Source organism: Myxocyprinus asiaticus, chromosome 9 (assembly GCF_019703515.2).
Source record: "Myxocyprinus asiaticus isolate MX2 ecotype Aquarium Trade chromosome 9, UBuf_Myxa_2, whole genome shotgun sequence".
In the NCBI taxonomy this organism is placed as follows: domain Eukaryota; kingdom Metazoa; phylum Chordata; class Actinopteri; order Cypriniformes; family Catostomidae; genus Myxocyprinus; species Myxocyprinus asiaticus.
Genome location: NC_059352.1, coordinates 40629366 through 40652638, shown reverse-complemented (window position 1 = coordinate 40652638; position 23273 = coordinate 40629366). Strand labels below are relative to the sequence as shown.

The 23273-nt window shown below is 38.2% G+C and overlaps 1 protein-coding gene across 1 annotated transcript; it reads left to right on the top strand.

Annotated features, from left to right (window-relative positions):
- The first annotated feature begins 5381 nt into the window (after positions 1-5381).
- Positions 5382-23171, top strand: zswim2 (zinc finger, SWIM-type containing 2). Its single transcript, XM_051706266.1, has 10 exons — positions 5382-5664; positions 6248-6324; positions 6400-6440; positions 6620-6845; positions 7641-7779; positions 10493-10605; positions 10719-10803; positions 11007-11086; positions 11246-11417; positions 21422-23171. Exons 1-10 carry the CDS (start codon positions 5515-5517, stop codon positions 22076-22078), a joined length of 1740 nt encoding a protein of 579 aa, XP_051562226.1. The 5' UTR covers positions 5382-5514; the 3' UTR covers positions 22079-23171.
- The last annotated feature ends 102 nt before the right edge of the window (positions 23172-23273 follow it).

Below are 23273 nucleotides of genomic sequence, written 5' to 3'. Positions count from 1 at the left end.
AATTAATAAATCATAAATAATAATAATCAATGCAAAGAGAGACAGCATCAATAAGGACAGTGTCACTAAATGATGACATGGAGATGTCTGGAATGTCTGTTTGTGGTCTAAATTATGTTTTATGTGGAGAATCCATAAGCAAACACTCAGTGTGTTTCAGAGAACACTGTTTAGTAAGACTCTCCAGTGGAAGCAAAAGTATATGGCCTGGCGCTGAAATTGTTTAACCAATTGTCATAGGTCATTTGCTTATATTTTAAATACTCTGTTTTGTACATTAGTGTTACTTATTTTTTTATTTATGGTTAAGATTTTAAGATTTTTGTAAGATTTTAAGAATATCTCAGCTCTGTGGGTTCATACAATGCAAGTGAATGGTGACCAGACTTTTCAAGCTCCAGAAATCATATAAAGGCAGAATAAAGGTAATCCATACGACTCCAGTGGTTTAATATACACCCATCAGCCACAACATTAAAACCACCTGCCTACTATTGTGTAGGTGTCACAGGTCGCTGAAAGCAAGAAGGACCCAAACGCAAGAGTACAAGATGAGCTTTTATTAAAAGACAAACTAAACAGAACACAAAACTCTCATGGTGGAGAGAAAAGGAAACAAAACCACGATAACAAAACAAAACAGGAACCAGAAATAAAAACTCACAAAGGAGAAACAAAAGAAATACAAAAGCTACAGACAAATAACAAACATGACCGAAAAGACTAGACTGGGGATAAACATGACATGACCGATATGACAACGATAACAGAGCACACGGGAAGAATATATGGGAGAGAAATTAGGAGGGAAAACGAGGAGAACAGGTGTCGCAGATGATAGGCTAACAAGGTAATGAAGTAACTAGGGCAACGGGGCTGAGATCACTGGCACCTGCAAAACAAAAGAAAGAGAGAGACATAAAGCGGGGTGCAAGACTGAGAGACACGTGGCAATATGGAAGCAAAACAAAGCCACGCGCCCTCACAGACACAAACACACTAATGACACGAGCGCATATCGCTAGAAACAACGGCAACATGCGGCCATGCCAAATGACAGACAAGACGGGACATTTGTGCGGGGGTTCAGACACATATAAACAGGCAACCAAGACCGAAGCAGCCGAACCTCAGCACAACATGACAACGGATCACGACCCGGACACGCAGCGCAAGGCGAGTGCCACACGAAGCATGCCTGAGGTCGCGAGAGACAAACACAAAACAATTGATCATGCTGCAAGAATGACATAAGAGCAATGCACTCATGCCAATAACCAACAAGACAAGAGAATGCATGGCAGCGTCAAAAGGAGCCTTGTACTCTCACAAAGACTAGACAAGACACTAAACAAGAATGTCAGAGCTCAGCCACAAAGACAACAAAATGATCAACATAAGTGGCTGAAGTCTGACAGTGGGTCCCCCTCGTGCCGCCAAAACAGTGCCAACCCGCAACATAGCGTTCTGAGATGCTATTCTTCTCACCACAATTGTACAGAGAGGTTATCTGAGTTATCATAGACTTTGTCAGTTCGAACCAGTCTTGCATTCTCTGTTGACCTCTCTCATCAACAAGGCGTTTCCATCCGCAGAACTGCCGCTCACTGGATGTTTTTGTTTTTGGCACCATTCTGAGTAAATACTAGAGACTGTTGTGTGTGAAAATCCTAGGAGATCAGCAGTTACAGAAATACTCAAACCAGCCCATCTGGCACCAACAATCATCCATGCAATTATCTATTCAGCCAATCATGTGGCAGCAGTGCAGTGCATAAAATCATGCAGATACTGGTCAAGAGCTTCAGTTAATGTTCACATCAACCATCAGAATGGGGGGAAATGTGATCTCAGTGATTTTGACTGTGGCATGATTCTTGGTGCCAGACAGGCTGGTTTGAGTATCTCTGTAACTGCTGATCTCCTGGGATTTTCACACACAACAGTCTCTTTTGTTTTTGGTGCCAAAAACAAAAAACATCCAGTGAGCGGCAGTTCTGTAGACGGAAATGCCTTGTTGATGAGAGAGGTCAACAGAGAATGGCCGGACTGGTTAGAACTGACAAAGTCTACGGTAACTCAGATAACCACACTGTACAACTGTGGTGAGAAGAATAGCATCTCAGAATGTTATTCTGAGATGCAGGTTGGCGCTGTTTTGGCGGCATGAGGGGGACCTACACAATATTAGGCAGGTGGTTTTAACGTTGTGGCTAATCGGTGTATGTCTTCTGAAGCGATGTCATCGCTTTGGGTGAGAAACAGATCAATAATTTAATCCTTTTTTACTATAAATCTCAACTTTCACTTTCAGAATGTGAAAGTGGATCTTTATAGTAAAAAGGACTTAAATATTGATATTTTTCTCACCCAAGCCTATCATATCACTTCTGAAGACATGTATTTAGCCACTGGAGTCATATGGATTACTTTTATCCTGCCTTTATATGATTTTGGGGCTTGAAAGGTCTGGTCACCATTCACTTGCATTGTATGTACCTACAGAGACTGTACAACAACTGCAATTACAGGCATCATATCTTCTTTATCAAAAGGCAACCTCCAACCCATTCTATCAGACTAATTATGTTCTAATGATATCAAAGGGATTTAGTTTACAGCAATTTCTCTGTTCTTGTGAGTGAGGCGTGGTGTCTTGCTAAAGGGCTGCCAATGTGTCCTTTAGAGCTATGTTTATACAGTCAGATTGACTGTATAAATGACCGACCCATTTAAGCAGATCTGGTTCCCATATGTAATGTATCAACTCTCAGTACAAATTAGCCCAATGAGTTTTCTCACAGACTCAGCAAGAACAGTCCATTTGCAGACCGGTTTTGCAGTGACCGAAAGAGCAAAGCAGATCCATCCACAAATGCCAAAAAAAAAAAAAAAAAAAAAAAAAAAAAAACTCTGTCCTGTAACCACTGGGGATTTTCAACATAAATACCAGCTTTTGACATCTCTATCTTTCTCTCTCACACAAAAATTCAGTCGTCCAACAATGAATTGCATTTATAATAGCTATATACGTAATAAATGTTTTGTCATATGAAACATAAATGTAAACATATGAAATCAGTGGACAGTCCTGCTGGAAAAAAAAAATTAAAAAAAAACTAAAAAAAAACACACACACATCTTAAACCAGCCTAAGCTGGTTGACTGGTCTTAGCTGGATGCCCAGCCTGCTCAGGCTTGTCAGTTGGCTTGTTTTAGATGGGTTCTTAGCTGGTCAGAATGGGGGATGAGCTGGCCTTCCAGCTAAACCTGCTAAGCACCAGCTTGGTCAGGCTGGAAGACTAGCAAAGCAGCACAAAGTGGTTTGAGTTTGTTTTTGTTTTTTTGTTTTTTGTTTTTTTGTTTTTTTTAGCAGTGAGATAAAAGACAAGGGTATATCGACTGAAACGCACAGGAATCCTTACACGGGCAATAAAAACAGGCGTGGTCACACAATAATTCCTGAAGTGATCTGTGAATTATGAAGCATGATTGGGTCAACAGATGTTTTGATGATGTAATCCATTACAAACTGCTTCATGTAGGCGCGGGAATCAGCAGAGTGATCGGACAGCAGTTTGTCATTCTCCAGCACAATGATGCATCAGCACTGTGGGGTTTGTTTTGCAGGATTTACTCTATGACTGTATACAGAGATTGCAAAACATAATCATTTGTTGAATATGGTTTGAGCCCTGGAGGAACGTGTTGTAAACAAAATCACATGCAACATCTGTCTGGGTAAACTGTATGGTGCAGCCAATGAGTTGCTTAACTCATTACTGTGGTTGGCCAGAATCTGTGTCAACACAACTTTTGTATAATATCATCACACATTTGCACATGTTGTCATGTCAATGGTGTCTGTGCAACAGTGCACATTACAAGCTGAATGTTCTGGTCACGCATCACGACCTCCCACGTAAGAGTCTAATATAAACCAGTAGTGATACACGGTGTTGGGCAAGAGAAGGCGATACAGCTCTTCAAAAATCTGGAACTCAGGCTTCACTCTCACTAGATAGAGGCCGAACCCAAAGCCACATGGTGTGTGTTATGGCTCTCAGAGGGCTGTTAGATTTAGATACGAGTGAGATTTTAAAGAGCTAGAGACAGTAGAATTTATTTCATAATTGTTATCTACAGTGTGTGCCACATGGTGTGTAATGACTCTCAGAGAACTAGTAGATGGTAGAGTTAATTGTCTGCAGTCAAATGTAAATGATCTGTTCACTGTTAAAGAAGGTATAAACTGGAGCTCACCTTGTGATACTAATAACATTCATGTTATACTATACACAGCCAATTTCCAACAGATAGAGCAAGATTAATAATTACCATTTACCATATAATTTACCATTGTCCCCAGACAACAAATTTCCTACATAGAATGTCATTTTTGTGCTGCTCATAACATTCTGTAGCCTCTTTCCTCTCACATAATTAAACAACTTAAACTTAGCGTTACCATTTACATTATTCCTTGCTTAACAGCAGAGGTTAGTTATTCTTTTAATGTTGTGCTTAACAATATAGTCTTAAAGAAGTATTCCAGGTTCAGTACAAGTTAAGCTCAATCAACAGCATTTGTGGCATATCTGAATAAAATTATTTTGACTAGTCCCTCCTTTTCTTTAAAAAAAAAAAAAAAAAAAAAAAAAGCAAAAATTTAAGTTACAGTGAGGCACTTACAATGGAAGTGAATGGGGTCAGTTTTTTGCAGGGTTTAAAGGCAGAAATTTGAAGCTTATTATTTTTTTTAAAGCACTTACATTAATTCTTCAGTTAAGACTCATGTATTATTTGAGCTGTAAAGTTATTTAAATCGTCATTTTTACAGTCATTTCAGGGTTTGTTGACATTACATCATCATGGCAACAAGGTTGTCAAATTGGCTATAACTTCACACAGAAAAGGTTAGTAAGCGATTTTATCACACTAAAATCATGTTAAAACGCATAGTGTTAATGTCTTGTGGTTAAACTTTTGAAATAGAGAGTATTCTAATGTTTACAGATTGGCCCCATTCACTTCCATTGTTAGTGCCTCACTGGAACCCAGAAATGGATGAGGTACAGGGTGTGAAATGAGGTCCCGTGTCACTAAAAACTCGAAGAATGCAATAAACGGTTAAACAGCGTATTAGTCTTTAAAAATCCTTTTATCTGTTACAGAGTAACTGGTAGAGAACACTAAATAAGCTCTATTGTTCCTATATGGAAAAAGGTTTAAATTACGGATAGTGTTTTTGAAGACGACCACAGAGACTAATATCTCCATCTTGCGGCAGTATGCAGACGTGACTGTTTATTGGGCGTAGCTTGTTGCTATAGATACAGTGTTGCAACATCTCATTCAGGCTCACTCTGACAGAAAGTTTTCGAATGCAGATATTGTTTAAGTGCCATGAACGTTTAATGGATGTAACTGAGTAAATGCTTTTATGTCTAGAGAGGTAAATTAACAATGGAACTAGCCTGACAACATTTGCCAAGAATCTGTATTGAATTCATAATGTTCCGGAAAACAGTTTGGAGGAAAACAGGGAGTGATGTGGTCAATTCACATCAAGATCGAGCGCTGAATACCACAATTTTCATCCTCAAAGAGTTTGGACCGATTGGATTTCTCCTAAAAGAGGATGGGGAGTCCAAAAATTACAAAGTAAGCGTACGTGTTTTTTTAAAGGAACTCAATTCGGTGTACAAGTTATATTTATAAAGTTTAATTTCAACCCATTACAATGGTAGACTTGTTGAAAATGTTAAATAAGTGAAATCATTTTAAAGTATTGCACTAGTGTCATTTTCACATGTTATTTGTGCTCTTTGAATTCACTTTTCTGTTTCCTTTATTTTGTGATGTGGTCCTTAACATTTCAGTATATTTATGTTAACAGAAATTAAATCATCACTTAAAGTTTACAATATTTTAGCTAGAATTAATTCATTTACAGGTCAAGTAGTGGCTCATTTTACACACTAAATGGCCACCCTGTTATTGTTCACCCTGACCAGGCCTATCCAGCAGGATGCATAACTGATTTTTTTTTTAAACATTGAGCTTGACCTGTATGACAAAAAAATCTTTAACATGTCCCTTTAATGATGAAACAAAAAGATATCTATAAAAGTACATTTCATTTTTCAAAAGTTTTAAAGCTGAAAAGGCACTAAATTGTAGGAATGACCCATTAATGTAACTAATGCAATTGAAATAATGTTTAATTTAATGTTTCATATTCAAGGTCTGTTTGGGAGATCCACATTCGTGCACCTGTCCTACCTTTCAGAAACAGAAGGATCTCTGCGTACACATTTGCTGGTAACTATACGCTTTGGGTTGAACAGTTTGCAATTTTGATGCTTGATATCTTATCATCTTACTTTTTCATTATAGGATTTTAATACGTAAATTTCGACTTCCAAGAGATCATGAATGTAAGCAGTCTAAAATAAATTTTCTCTCTCTTATATTTTACTAGAAATACACTTTTAACTACAATCCCTTTCTTTAAGATCATGCAACAGATGCATATAAAGTCATACTTGATATGTGAATTGTACTTAAATGGAGTACATTTAAGGAAGTGTCCTTCTGGTAATTTGTTCTGTTTCAGACTGTTTTCAGTATGGTCTTGTGGAGAGACAGATCCTAGAGCTGTTACAAGGGCTTCATGTAAACAAAACTGTACCCCCTAATGACAGGGGCAGCTTGGGCTCATCATACCCCGAGGCAACTGAAGAAGACGGAAGTGTCAGACAGAAAGACATTGAGAAAGATGATATATGTCCAATCTGTCAAGAAGAACTTCTGCTGAAGAAGTTGCCTGTGACCTTCTGCAAGTATGAGAATTTGCATTTGCAGGAAATTAAATGGAAATCTAAATGGAAAGTTAATTTACAGCAACAGCTGAGCTATTTGTAATTAAAAAGTAAGCACAACCAAGGATCAGAGAGTACATTCAAGATATGGATATCGTATAACATGAGGAGCTAAAATTAGACCCTAAATATTGTTCCACTTAAAAGGTTAGTTCACCCAAAAATGTAAATTATCTCAACGTTTACTCACTTTCATGCCATCCCAGATGTGTATGACTTTTTTTTCTTCTGCTGAACACAAACGAAGATTTTTAGAATAATATCTCAGCTCTGTAGGTCCATACAATTCAAGTGAATGGTGACCAAAAAGTTTGAAGCTCCAAAAGGACATAAAGGCAGCATAAAAGTAATCCATATGACTCCACTGGTTAAATCCATGTCTTCAGAAGCGATATGATAGGTGTGGATGAGACACAGATAAATATTTAAGCCCTTTTTTACTATAAATTCTCCTCCCTGCCCAATAGGTGGCTGCACGAAGAATGTGAATCACCAAAAACAAAAGAAGAAGAAAGTGAAAGTGGAGATTGATAGTAAAAATTGGCTCATATTGCTTCTGAGATATTCTTCTAAAAATCTTAGTTTCGTGTTCAGCAGAAGAAAGAAAGTCATACACATCTGGGATGGCACGAGGGTGAGTAATTAATGATGAGAGAGATTTTATTTTTCAGTGAACTCTTCCTTTAAACCCAAAGAGCTAATAGTAAAACTCACTGACATTGACAGTTACATAGTAGTTACGTAACATTGTTTTAGGTTCAGCTGTGGAAACAGTATCCACATTTCCTGTATGAAGGTGTGGGCTGATCATCAGACAAAGACAGACTCGCATACCATGCTGAAGTGTCCACTCTGTAGGGAGGACTTTAGCACTTTTAAGGAACTATTTGAACAGGTAAAGTCACTTGTCAAAATTTGTCAGATCTTTTACCTATAATTCAGAAGGTTTAATTGTTTCAAAGATGAATTCTCCATACCTCATATCTATTGTTAAAGAAATAGTTCACCCAAAAATGAAATTTTTGTCATCCTCATGTTGTTCCAAACCCATATATTTTGTAGAACAAAAAAGGAGATACAGGTGCATCTCAATAAATTAGAATGTCGTGGAAAAGTTCATTTATTTCAGTAATTCAATTCAAATTGTGAAACTCGTGTATTAAATAAATTCAATGCACACAGACTGAAGTAGTTTAAGCCTTTGGTTCTTTTAATTGTGATGATTTTGGTTCACATTTTACAAAAAACCCACCAATTCACTATCTCAAAAAATTAGAATATGGTGACATGCCAATCAGCTAATCAACTCAAAACACCTGCAAAGGTTTCCTGAGCCTTCAAAATGGTCTCTCAGTTTGGTTCACTAGACTACACAATCATGGAGAAGACTGCTGATCTGACAGTTGTCCAGAAGACAATCATTGACACCCTTCACAAGGAGGGTAAGCCACAAACATTCATTGCCAAAGAAGCTGGCTGTTCACAGAGTGCTGTATCCAAGCATGTTAACAGAAAGTTGAGTGGAAGGAAAAAGTGTGGAAGAAAAAGATGCACAACCAACCGAGAGAACCGCAGCCTTATGAGGATTGTCAAGCAAAATCGATTCAAGAATTTGGGTGAACTTCACAAGGAATGGACTGAGGCTGGGGTCAAGGCATCAAGAGCCACCACACACAGACATGTCAAGGAATTTGGCTACAGTTGTTGTATTCCTCTTGTTAAGCCACTCCTGAACCACAGACAACGTCAGAGGTGTCTTACCTGGACTAAGGAGAAGAAGTTCTGGACTGTTGCCCAGTGGTCCAAAGTCCTCTTTTCAGATGAGAGCAAGTTTTGTATTTCGTTTGGAAACCAAGGTCCTAGAGTCTGGAGGAAGGGTGGAGAAGCTCATAGCCCAAGTTGCTTGAAGTCCAGTGTTAAGTTTCCACAGTCTGTGATGATTTGGGATGCAATGTCATCTGCTGGTGTTGGTCCATTGTGTTTTTTGAAAACCAAAGTCACTGCACCCGTTTACCAAGAAATTTTGGAGCACTTCATGCTTCCTTCTGCTGACCAGCATTTTAAAGATGCTGATTTCATTTTCCAGCAGGATTTGGCACCTGCCCACACTGCCAAAAGCACCAAAAGTTGGTAAAATGACCATGGTGTTGGTGTGCTTGACTGGCCAGCAAACTCACCAGACCTGAACCCCATAGAGATATTGTCAAGAGGAAAATGAGAAACAAGAGACCAAAAAATGCAGATGAACTGAAGGCCACTGTCAAAGAAACCTGGCCTTCCATACCACCTCAGCAGTGCCACAAACTGATCACCTCCATGCCACGCCGAATTGAGGCAGTAATTAAAGCAAAAGGAGCCCCTACCAAGTATTGAGTACATATACAGTAAATGAACATACTTTCCAGAAGGCCAACAATTCACTAAAAATGTTTTTTTTATTGGTGTTATGATGTATTCTAATTTTTTGAGATAGTGAATTGGTGGGTTTTTGTTAAATGTGAGCCAAAATCATCACAATCAAAAGAACCAAAGACTTAAACTACTTCAGTCTGTGTGCATTGAATTTATTTAATACACGAGTTTCACAATTTGAGTTGAATTACTGAAATAAATGAACTTTTCCACGACATTCTAATTTATTGAGATGCACCTGTATTAGGCAGAATGTTAGTCTCAGTCACTATTCACTTTCACTGTTTGGAGAAAAGATGCAATTAAAGGTAATGGTGACTGGGGCTGTCAGTTCCTAACATTCTGCCTAACATCTTCTTTTGGGGTGTAACAATCCATCGATCTGGATCCATGCAACCCATTTGAATTTTACATGAGAATTTGCTATTTTAAAGTACCATGGAGAAGTTCAACCATGTGAAACATCTTGACAACGCCGACATTCTGAACAGCACAAACGAGGAAAATAGAAACACCTGCTCAGCTCCAGCATCAGTTATAAGACTTTACACATCTACACATCAACACCCTTACTAAAATTTATCTCAGTTAACTTTAACAGAGTTTTTCATTACAGCTGTGGAAGTTGTAGCCAAGAAAACCACGGATAGCACGGATAGTTGGAAACAAGTCATGGGTATATAAGTATTTTGAATTGGACTAAACTGAAAAATTAGCTGTCATCAAACAAGTGATGATCACTTGTGATAAATATTTTTTGTGGTAAATATTTTTTATATTATTTATCTGTATAATTTTGTTACCTTGGATGTCCCAATGTGTATACAGGGAACTGAATAAAACAATCAAATTATATTTTGGTTGCATTTGAGGGCAAAAACTAAATTTAATTGATTGTGTAAAATAGGCACATAATATCGGAATATTGATCGCAGGCCCCTGAATCGAATCATATCGCGGCAGACTTTGAAGTATTGGCAAATATCGGATCGCAGGCCATGAGAATCGATTCAAGATCGTATCGTGATGAAACGTCTGATTTACTCCCCTAATCTCCTTTTGTTTTTCACAGAAAAAAAAGAAAGTCATATAGGTTTGGAACAACATGACAGTAAATATGTGAGACTTTTCAATTTTGTATGAACTACCCCTTTAAAGCATTAAACAACTTGGTTTTCATGTATTATCTGTGGCAGGTGAAAAATGCCGGTGATCTGTGTACCAGTTGTGAAAGGGAGCGTTTTGACAAACACCTTGGAGTTGTGTGTAACAGTTGTAGGTTCTGTCCTATCGTTGGGAAATGTTTCAAGTAGGCAACCATCAAATAACACAGACAAATCAATGCCGACGATTCATTCTGATGCTGACTTATAATGGTAGATTTTGTTTCAGTTGCAAATGCCTTATGTTTGATGTTCACAGGTGCACAGAGTGCAGTTTTTTCCACCTGTGTGAGGAATGCTTTAAGAGGACCTTCCATCCACAGCATTGCTTCATCGTTCAAATGGTGAGTATGGGTGTTTACACTAAAGGAGATGTTAGGTATGTCACTTTCATTGTATGGGGAAAAAGATGCAATTAAAATGAGTGGTGACTAAGGCTAACATTCTAATTTTCATTTGTGAGTGAACTATGATGTGAACTTTAATATATTATGTGATTACTGAGAATGTCCCAAAAGCTTCTTCTTTTACATTCATATTTGCACAGAAAAGAGGTCAGCTATGGCAGACAGTTCCTCGCACAATGGAGGAAACACAGAAGATGACACAACATTTCATGGGTAGTAGGTTAGTCTGCCTCTACCATGTACAGCACAGATTCTTTGCAACATAATTCTTGAAATTTTAATTCCTAACCCAATTTCTACTTATAAGCGTATTGGAACACTTTGAGGAAGGCTTTTAGGAATTTATCCTGTCACTTTGCCCTGTTTCTGACATCTCCAGCAGCATGTCTGGTGGGACATGTGATATAGTCCCGAACCATGTAATAAAGAGTTTGCCAGTGGTGAAGGTTCGAAAAGAGTCCAGACTGCTTTATCCAGGTGTTCAGTGCAGAATCTGCCTTTCAAGCTTTAAATTGGACCAGAATGTCAGAACCCTACCCTGCAAACACAAGGTAACACATCCCATATGCAGAATGCTCAAGATGCAGTCATATAAACTGTGGTTCAATGGCCAGGATGCACACTACCTGAAACATTAAAGGATGGGATGGGTCACTCATTTATGGTAGCAACCGCATTGCTTAAAGGGATAGTTCACCCAAAAATGAAAATTCTGTCACCATTTACTCAACCTCATGTCATCCCAGATGTATATGACTTTCTTTCTCTGCTAAACACACTGATTCTTGAGATAAGGGACAAAACATATTTAAATTAGAGTTTTATTTTTTAATACTAAATTAATTTGAAATGGATATATTTGTAGACAAAGGTCTCAGCTAACGAACGATGTAAGGGAACAGGTTTTTATAAAAATACTTTTTTTTTCTTCTGAAAATTGACATTTATTCACTCCATAACTTGCATCTTACTGTCATTTCTGTCAACTCCGTCAGACACACCAAAAAGCATGCTATTTTAATTTGATTCATCCAACAAGTGTAAAGTCTTTAATTATCTAATAATATTGTTCAGTAAAGGAGTTAAGTGATAAAATACATTCAATATTTTGTATTTTATTTTTCCTGTTTTCATGCTATTCTGAAAATTGTTGACAAAATGTAATATTTTTCCATCTTAACCATGTGTTGTACACTGGAGCCATTTTTTTCCCCCTCAGTTGAAGATGCCTCTATAAACTAAACTAAAATTCCAAAATTGATCGCACAATTTTAACAGAAATTATAATAATGAGAATGACGGAGTTGACAAGTTGAAGCTCTGACCGCAGAGACTTATACATTGTTTGTTTAAAATATGAAAAATATCAAACGTACCAGACCAGGTGTCCTACTTTAATATCTTACAGATCCCTACCTTTCATTTGATATTTATATTTATGAATTCATGCATTTTTAAACACTTTATTTAGCAGTTTAACATTGTGACCTCTTGCTGAGGACAGGTTAAGTTACGTGTGCTTCCAAGTATAGAGCATGCTCTTCTAAAAATTCGAATTAAATTATTTTAAAATAGAAGTAAAAAATGCCCTGAGTATACACATTTTCTTTAGACTGAACTTTTCCAGTATTTTTATTGTTATGAATTTCTTGATTTTTAAAATAAAGATGACTTTTGTATGTAAGACATGTTCTGTCCCTTATCTCAAGAATCAGTGTTTTAGAAGAATATCTCTGCTCTGTTGGTCCATTCAATGCAAGTGAATGGTGGCCAGAACTTTGAAGCTCCAAGAAGCACATAAAGGCAGCATAAAAGTAATCCATAAAACTCCAGTTGTTTAATCTATGTCTTCTTAAGCGATGTGATAGGTGTGGGTGAGGAACAGATAAATATTTAAGTCCTTTTTTACTATAAATTCTCCCTGCCCAGTATGTTGCAGTATGCACGAAGTATAAGAAATCGCCAAAAACAAAAGAAGAAGAATATGAAAGTTAAAGTGGAGATTTATATTAAAAAAAAAAAGTACTTAAATATTTATCTGTTTCTGAACCTCATCTATCATATTGCTTCTGAGGACATGGATTTAACCACAGGAGTCGTATAGATTACTTTTATGTTGCCTTTACATGCTTTTTGGACCTTTAAAGTTCTGGCCGCCATTCACTTGCATTGAATGGACCTACAGAGATGAGATATTCTTCTGAAAAGCTTTGTTTGTGTTCAGCAGAAGAAAGAAAGTCATATACATCTGGGAAGGCATGAGGGTGAGTAAATAATAAGAGAATTTTCATTTTTGGGTGAACTTGAAAGCGCCAGTGCATTAACTTGACCAACCTGAATTTTTTTGTGTGTGATTTGTTTTCTGAAGAAGCACGATTTATTACAGCATTGTTGTCAGATTTTATTGCCGATTTGGTATGTTATGATTTTATATGTCGTTGACGGGTGACAAAGTTTACTTGACAATGCACCAGTGCATCAGCTTGACCAGCTTGAATTTTTTGTGTGTGAATTGATCTGAAGAAGCACAGTTTGTGACAGCATTTTTGTATTACAGCATTTTATTGCTGATTTGATGTTATTTTCCTCTTATCATGACCAACAATTTTGGAGATTTTGATCTTTCACCATATAAGTAGATAGGAGTTGGACCTGTATGACTATTAAATAGTAAAGTCTTTTTAGCAAGCCAGTCCACTCGGCGGCAATATTTGGAACGCTCTCGGGCAGGCTGAGCAGCTAATTTTCTATGTAAACAAGCAGCATACATGCGCAGCTCCTATCTACTTGAATGGGGAACGGTTGGTCAAGATTACGATCAAAGAACATATTTCAGAATTATTCATTTACTTTCTGTAACTCTAAGATCACCATAAAATTTATATTTTGAGTTGTGGTGGGGGTCACATGACACCACGCAGGGAGCAGACGTGTGAGCAATGAGCTCTGCGCACTTTGCTAAATTTTTAATTATTTTTATGTGATAACCTGGTGAAATTCGATACAGTCAGTTACACATTTGCTCTTTGAGGTAAAATATGGCAAAGAAGTCAAAATCCTCGGGCTCTGGAGACATTAAAAGACACTTACGTGCTCAGGATGAAAGCCCCGTCAGGCCTACAGACCGGGGACTCAATTTGGTTGATGCGACGAGAGAGGAGATCCAGCATCAACTGTCCAACATGTCGGTGATGCTGACTTGGAGGATCTCGCTGTTATACGTCGATCGATTACAAAATTCTCTGAGTTAGTCACAAGAGTGACGGATGTTGAGAGACGAATCGATTGTCTTGAGTCATCGGAGAGGGAATTACCCGCTAATCCACCCATGACCAAAGTTGATTTGGAATGTGTTCTTGGAAAAATTGAAGAACTTGAGAATAGAAATTGCAGGAATAACGTCCGAATTGTTTGAATTCCTGAGCATGAGGAGGGCAGAGTTATGGTGAAATTCTTGGATGAACTCCTTCTGAGTCTGCTCGACATAACGGCCCATGGGCTGGAAATCGAGCGAGCTCACAGAGTTCTGGCTGGTAGATCTACTGAGGGAAACAGGCCCAGATCAATTTTGGTCAAATTTCTGAGATCATCCAATAAAGAGTTTCCAGGTGAGGAACAAGGGAAGGCTTTCTCAGAAGAATCACAGTAATTTCTTGTTCCTGGACTTTGCGAATTCGACAAGAGAGAAACGCAAGCGATTCAAGGAGTGTAAGAAACTCTTGCATCAAAGAAATATCGTTTTTGCACTGATGTTTCCGGCCAGACTGAGAATAGAGACAAAGGACAGTCACAAAGTATTCACGTGTCCGAAAATAGCACTGTCTTTTATACAATCTATGAGTGAGTAAACCATTGGGGTTTTTCTCATGTAAGTGGATTGACTCGCTGTTCGTTGACTCTACTGTTGGAGGAAGTTGGGCATAATTTTTGTTTCTTTTTCCGTTGACTCCGCCTGGCGGCTGGAGTCTGTTTGGTAGAATAACACTTTTCCTTAAAGAATCTTTTGCATTGATCTTCTGCACTGAAGATCCCGGCCAGATTGAGATTAGACACTATGGATGATCGCAATATGTTTACATGCCCACACAAAGGATGTCTTTTTTACAGTTGGCGGTCTGAGTAAGTCATGTTGTATTGTTTTCATGTGCCCTCTGAGTGAACTTGACTCTTGATCACCCGAGGAACCGGGATTCCTGTTTTGCTGCTGTTTATGATGGTTCCACCTAACGGCTGGAGTTTGCTTTTTGGAGTAACACTGCGGGACATTGGAATAATTACGTCATCTGCTGCATTCATAAGCAACCAGTTCACCATTCATCTGTTTGACTGTTCAAGGACACTGAACGGTTTATAGTGGCTGGAATTTTGTTTTGTGGAAGAACACATCTTTGAGTCAGTTCTGTGAATGAATCTATACGTTACGTGTGTTTATGATGCCTATTGGCAGAGGTTTGTTTTACAAAGTATTTTCTGTTATGTAATTTTGCCTTACAAATTTTTGAGGCAAAATTGAGCAATCCGATGGCAAAGTTGTCACGGGGGCTCTTGCAGGCATGCATGGACCTTTTGAGTTTGGAGGGATTGACGCTGGCTGGCGCTCTCGTGCGCGGGGTTAATGCGCACGTTTTCTTTTTTTTTTTTCTTTTTTTTTTTTGGTTCATGGGGGAGTTCGGGGTTTGAATGTTGCACTAATGGGGATTGTGGTCTGTATAATCTTGTTTTTGACACACATTTTTTTTCTTTCTATTATATCAATATGTCAATCGTTGATATGAATGGATTATCCCTCTCCACATGGAATGTGAATGGGTTGGGGCACCCCATAAAAAGAAGAAAGGTTGTTACTTTTCTTAAGCGTAAGAAATATGATATAGTGTTTCTTCAAGAAACACATCTTTCCCCACAGGAAGCTGAAAAATTTGGGAAGATATGGGGTGGACATGTTTTTTTTTAGTGCTGGCTCAAGTAAGAGCAGGGGAGTTATTATATTGATAAATAAACATCTACAATTCAAATATCTCAAACAGATTAAGGATAAATTAGGAAGAGTCATTATTGTATTAGTTGAAATTCAGGGACAAAGGCTGATTTTGGCTAATATTTATGCACCTAATGCTGATGACCAGGGCTTTTTTATAAATCTTGAAGGGATGTTGCAAACCGCTGGCACCCCTTATGATATAATATTGGGAGGAGACTTTAATCTTTTGATGGACTCAGTTCTTGATCATAGTGAAGCGAAAGTGTGTAAGCCCCCTAGAGCATCAGTGACACTTCATAAGATGTGTAAAAATGTTGGTCTTGCAGATATCTGGTGACTTTTGAACCCATCTGGTAGGGACTATAATTTTTTTTCATCAGTTCATAAAATCTATTCTAGAATAGATTTTTTTTTTTATATCTAAGTCCCTCGTTTCATCTGTAGTTGATTGCTCAATTGGAAACATCTTAGTCTCAGATCACGCCCTGGTGAGTTTAGAGATGTTGCCACATACGGAGAAAAAGAAATCATATAGTTGGCGCCTTAATGAATCCCTTTTGCAAAATCCTGATTTCCAACAAATGTTAAAGGCTGAAATCAGTGTTTATACGGAGACCAACTGGTCCTCAGTATCCTCTGTGGGCGTGGCTTGGGAGGCACTTAAGGCAGTTCTTAGGGGTCGGATCATACAGTATGCCTCATTCCTCAAAAAATCCAAAGCGCAAGAACTTGTGGAATTGGAAGTGAATATTAGAAGGGCAGAGGCAGAGCTGAAATGTCGTAAGTCGTCTGATGGCCTCAGAGAATTGACCCGATTGAAATATAGATATAATGCTATTTTGTCGCGGAAAGTGGAGTTTTGGTTATTCAGGGCAAGACAGTCATACTTTGAGTCAGGGGACAAAGCAGGGAAGCTTTTAGCTAGATATATAAAACAGAGAGAGTCTTTTTTCACCATTCCCTCAATAAAATCTTCTGCCGGTGAAATATCTACCTCGACCAGTGATATTAATAATGCTTTTAGGGAGTTCTATTTTGATCTCTATAGTTCCACATCTTCATCTACTGATGAAGATATTGGAAAATTTGCGGATCCATTAGAACTCCCTAAACTGACGACCGAGCAAAAAAACTCTCTTGATTCTGAGATAACCATGGAGGAGCTTGCCTTCAGGCAAAGCTCCGGGGTCAGATGGATTTGCAGCTGAATTTTTTTGATCTTGTGCAACAGAATTGGCTCCACTTTTGCTAGAAGTTTATACAGAAGCATTAAAGAACAGAAAGCTTCCCCCAACCATGACACAAGCCCAGATCAGTCTGATTCTTAAAAAGGACAAAGATCCAAGCGAGTGTAAAAGTTAACGCCCAATTTCCCTGATCCAGTTAGATGTAAAAATGTTGGCAAAAATTCTGGCTAACCGATTAAGTAAAGTTATGACATCTCTTATACATATGGATCAGGTGGGGTTTATTCGGGGCCGTAGCTCTTCTGATAATATTAGGCGTTTCATCAATATCATGTGGTCAGTGGTGAATGATTAGACTCCGGTCGCTGCCATCTCACTCGATGCTGAAAAGGCATTTGATATGGTTGAATGGGATTATCTTTTTAAGATTTTGGAAATGTATGGGTTCAGGAGTACATTTATTGGTTGGATTAAGTTACTTTATAGACACCCTGTAGCAGCAGTACAAACAAACGGATTAATTTTAGATTATTTTTCTCTGAATTTTCCCCATTATTGTTCTGTCTTGCCCTGGAACCATTAGCAGCCACGATAAGAAAAGAGGATGATTTTCCAGGGGTGATTGCGGGAGGTGTGGCGCATAAGCTTTTGCTTTATGCAGATGATATTTTATTATTTGTCTCCGACCCTTCTAGATCTATGCCTTGCCTCCACAGGATTATTAATTCCTTCTCCAAGTTCTCAGGATACAAAGTCAACTGGTCTAAATCCGAAGCTTTGGCTCTGACAGCATACTGTCCAGTAGTGGCTTTCCAGCCAGGCGCTTTCCGGTGGCCCAAACAGGGCATTAAATATTTAGGTATTTTATTTCCACCAAATTTGTCTGACTTAGTTAGAGTTAATTTTGACCCTCTAATAAAAAGATTTTCGAGTGATGTGGACAGGTGGGCTTCAATACATTTATCGATGATTGGGAAGGTCAATGTAATTAAAATGAACTGTATTCCAAAATTCAACTACGTGCTACAGTCTCTCCCTATAGATGTCCCCCTCTCTTATTTTAAGCAATTTGAAAGTATAGCGAAGTCTTTCATTTGGAATGGTAAGCGTCCCAGATTGCACTTCAACAAATTACATAGGCCGATTGACAAAGGTGGACTAGGCCTAACCAAGATTTTGTTTTATTATTATGCTTTCGGTCTCAGACATTTGGCTCATTGGTTGCTTCCACCTGAAAGGGCCCCCTCCTTGGTTTTGTATTGAACAAGAAGTTCTTGCCCCTATTTCGCCATTGCAGGGCCTGTCTATCAAATTAACCGGTGAAGTTAAGTTACACCCAGTCATCTCGCATTTGAACTCGGTATGGACAAAAGTGTCCAGAGTGTTTAATTTGGACATTTATTTGAATGCTGCTTCGAGCATATGGTTGAACCCAAAATTATGTATTGATAAGTCCCCCTTCTGCTGGTCAGAGTGGATTGTCAGGGGGGGTTGCTGCACTCGGTGATCTATATGAGAACGGAGTGTTGAGATCCTTTGCTGAGATAATTTGACTCAACATTTTGGGATTCCCAGATCTCAGTTTTTTAGGTATTTACAGTTGCGCCACCTGCTCTGTACTATTTTTGGGAGTAGCGTACACCCCCCTAGAGCGGCAGATACTTTGGGAGAGGTGCTTGTTGCTTTTGGTAAAGGACATGAGGCATCAGTGTATTACACTTTGCTAATTCAGAGTTTGGGGGATGAAGCTTTAACTTCTATTAAGAGATTATGGGAGAAAGATTTTATTTTGGTGTTGGGATTTTAAAAAACATCAAGTCTGCATCTAGAGATGCAAGGGTTCATCTTATGCAATTTAAGATTTTGCATCAATTTTATTGGACCCCCTCTAGAATGTATAGGCTTGGTCTTAAAGACACACCCACCTGCTGGAGATGCCAATCGGAAGACGGGGACACATCCCATGTTTTTTGGAGATGTGTTAGAATACAAGAGTTTTGGTTGAAAGTACAGAGGTTTGTATGTGAAGTGGTCAACACACGGTTTTCGTTTTGCCCCATATTGTGTGTTTTGGTGGATGGAGCGGTCCTGCATGTGGGTGATAAATACATAGAGAGTTGGGTCCTGACAGGCGTGATGATTGGCAGGCGGTTAATTCTCAAGGTATGGAAGTCGTCTGATGCGCCCTCATTTCGTGAGTGGTGCGTTGAGCTGGGTAGGGTGGCGGCATTTGAGGAGATGGTGTACAGAAGGCTGGATAACATGGATATTTTCGTTAGGAAGTGGGGCGGTTATCCAGCCTTTATGGAGGGTTCTCGGAGAGGGGAAGTGGAGAGGGATTAGAGTCTTTTTTTATTTTTATTTTATTTATATTTTATCTAAATATTTCCTGTTTTATTGTCTATTTGTGTGTCTTTGTCAGTTGACTTCCGATCACTAGAGTGCTTGTTTGTGTCAGGTGGGGTGGAGGGATTAATGCTTGGGGAGAAAAAAAAAAAAGTTTTGATTTCATGCGGTTTGAGGTTTTTTTTTAATATTATGTCTGTGTGATTTGCTGCATGAATCAATACAAATTTGTTATTATCACTAAATATATATATATATATATATATATATATATATATATATATATATATATATTGTAACACTTCTCAGTGGAAGGAGGAGGCGAGAAGCAGATTTCCTGATTCAGGTAAGCGTTTTATTCTCCTCACTGCAGCAAATACACTCTTTCAGGGGTTTTACACTGTTCAATATCTTACTCTAAAAATACACAAACTACTTCACAAAAATAAACTTTCAACTTTGCAATTATAAACTCTTGGCTTCACAATCAGGTCTCTGGTGCCCAGGCTCTCTCTCGTCTACCTGCGGTGTGGCTCTATTTATGCTGCTCTCCCCGTGCTCACTGAAATTAGAGACAGGTGTTAGACATAATTTAACTCAGGTGTAAGCGCCCTTACCGCTTTCTCTCTCTCCGGAGAGATGCTTGACCACACCCCCACTGCCACATATATATTTTGAGTTGTACACATTAATGGAAATTAAGTCAAGCTAAAAATGTAATCTAAAAATGTCATGGAAAATTTAAGTGCATTTTTTGTGAAATTTTTAGCTATGCTAAATTCAAATAAAATATTGCATTCCCAAAAAAAAAAAAAAAAAAAAAAAAAAAAAGAACATTTCAAAACAGCAGTAAAATCTGACAACACTGGTATTATAAATTGTGCTTCTTTACTTAAGATTACACTAAAAAGCTCAATTTTCCCGGCTTGTATAGCTAATGCGCATGTGCGTTCTTGAGTTGATTGACAGGCAATGTCTGTATCTAAAAGGTGATGGCTCTTTTACCTTTTAGGCAGGACTTCCTTTTCTACATCTGTTGACTGTTGGGCATTCCAATTTCTCCCATTCATTTTAGTAGAAGTGGCCCGTGTCTCCTAAATAGTCTCATTAAATAGCTACCTGAAGGCATTTCGAATAAGAGTGACCTGACTTGCCTTAAAGGGACCTTGACACTAACCATTAAATGGGAGAGATAAAGATAAGGCTTTACTTTTTTTATAAACGTCTCTGCATAGACCTGTATGGTAAATTACATTATTACACGGCTCTCTAGGATACTTGATTCTGATTGTTCAATCGTGCCATCCAGTATTGCGAGTCATCTTTCCTACTTCTCGTCACTATGCGATCTCTACAAGCAAGCTTAAAAAACTAATTTAAACTCTAACCAATGTTTCCTGTCCATTTATTAATTTATCTGGCAAATTGTCTTGTAATAAGCTGTATAACGAGAAGTCAGATGGTAATTTTATATGCTAAATAAACACCAAAAGAACTCATGCAAACCAGAGGTGGATTTTGGCTGTTTCTTGAGACTACGCAATTTCTTTCGTCTCATATAATAACATAATTTCAATGCAAATCACTATTTCATGTCAGTTTATTTATTTAGTAGGTAGCAGTGTAACAAGTGGGATAAGGTACAGTCAGTACTGGTATTGCAAAATAAACCCCTTCAGGGTGATACAAGACCCCTCTGCGTCGACTGTACATTATCCTTTACATATGGCTCTGTCCTAAAACTTAATGATTATTTATTAGGCCTAAAGTCTTTATGCCTAGGCCTTAATGCCTATTAAGGGCATCTCAGGTCACTCATTAACAAGGTTATGTTTCTGTTAGAATGCTCTCTTATGTAGATCAGCTCATTAGGTTTTGAAACAAATCATTTGTATCTGAGATACTTTTAATGTCACTGACTTTTTTGACAAGATTAAAAATAAAATGTCTGCATCATTCATGGTTATAACTAATCTGACACCGTGCAAAAGAATGAATTTATCTAATTCTCTCCATCTCTCACTATCTCCTGACATTGTAGTTCCATACGGGGTGCATTGATCCATTACTCCGCAAGTCTAACTGCTGCCCACTGGACTGGCATGTCATCTACAATCCTCTTACATGGAATGCCAGAGGTAGCTGGATGCAAAGCGGTTTGGCTCCACCAAGTGTTGATCAGAGCAAGCAGTTTTCAGAGTTCTTTCTCCCAGGTATTGGTTTACAGGTTCATAAGGATAATGCTGCATCTCAGCTGAGAACAGTGAGATCTATGCCATCAGTGGAAGATGCCAGTCCCTCCTGTGTGGGACCACTCTCACAGGGCTTTCGGGATCTCTGCATCAATAGTTCCCACATAGAACCACACTCCAGAATTATGAAACAGAGGTCTCTTCATAAGGGCTTGTCTTTGGGAAAGGCCATGCCTACACCAGCTAAGAGGAGAGGATTCATCTCAAGTAGGCCCTCAACATTTCACCTAACTTGTTTGAATGTCCAGTCAGCATTGGCCAGCACAAAGACGGATAGAGGCCAGCAGAGACTCATTGGGGGCATAAATGAGCCAAGCAGCAAAAGCCCAGTTTGTGGCAGGATCAGACCGCTAAAGGATGATCCATTAGGACAGAGAGCAAGGCCAGAAGGGGTAGATGTAAAGGATCTTCATTTCTGGATGAGGAACAACCCTATCAACTTGTGAGAAAACATGAGTAAAGTGAAAAATATTCTGAACAGTTGTCAGCTTTATGACATGACCAACCTAGTCTCAAAGAATCACATTACTATATCTAAATTTTTTGCAAAATTATGTTCGTTGTTCGTATCGTGGCAGTTGCCTGGTGAAATGAACACTAGAGGCGATATAACAACAATCACTTTTATTCCCTTTTACACAAATCAAATGGCAGATTATCAGTTCAGAAAAGCGTGCTTTTCGCCCTGTTCCTTAGACAATGCTATCTGATGACATCAAAACACTTTTACTGTAGTGTAATGTGATACATTTGAACATTTGCATGACATAATCAACTTAATTTACAAGCGCAGTAGCTCAACTAATAGAGCATTTAACTTGATCAGGGTTCATGTCATAAGCACCACAAAATGACGTGGTCGCTTCAGCAAACACGTTTTTCATGTCACATTCGCTTTTTTATGAAACTATCAGTTAGGTTTAGGTTTAAAGGTATAGTTCACCTAAAAATGAAAATGATCCCATCATTTACTCACTGTTATGCTGTCTCAAACTCGTATGGCTTTCTTTCTTCTGTGGAACACAAACAAAGATATTTTGATGATATGATGTTAATATAGCCATACAATACAAATCAATGGGGACCAACACCTCCAAGCTCCAAAACAGACATAAAGCCAACTTAAAGGTAATCCATATGATTTAAGTGGTTTATTCCATGTCTTCTGAAGCGATACGATCAGTTTTGGGTGAGAAATAGACCAAAATGTAACTCCTTTTTCACTATTAATCTTGACATCTTTAGGTGCGATCATGATTTAAAGCTTGATTACACCTGATGCATGCGTAGAGCACTTTATGCGCACTCTGCCCATGTACATGTGCTGTACATGTGGTGGTTAGTTTAAAGACCAGCAAATTAACTCAGGATTACAAGTACAGCTGTGATTCTGTAAAGCCTGCCTGAATGACAGGTTTTAAAAGTTTAATCCTTATCCCCAAATAAAATGTTTTTTTGTCCTTCACTAAATGCAAAGAATTTTAGATCGAAATGAAAGATTTCAGATCAATCCTGAATTCGTTAGCCCAACCTAGAAAAATTAACAATTATTGACTTATATTTGTATAATAGACAATAATATTTAAATAATTTAAGCATTTGTTTAATATGTAATTATTTATTTATAATGTAAAAAAAAAA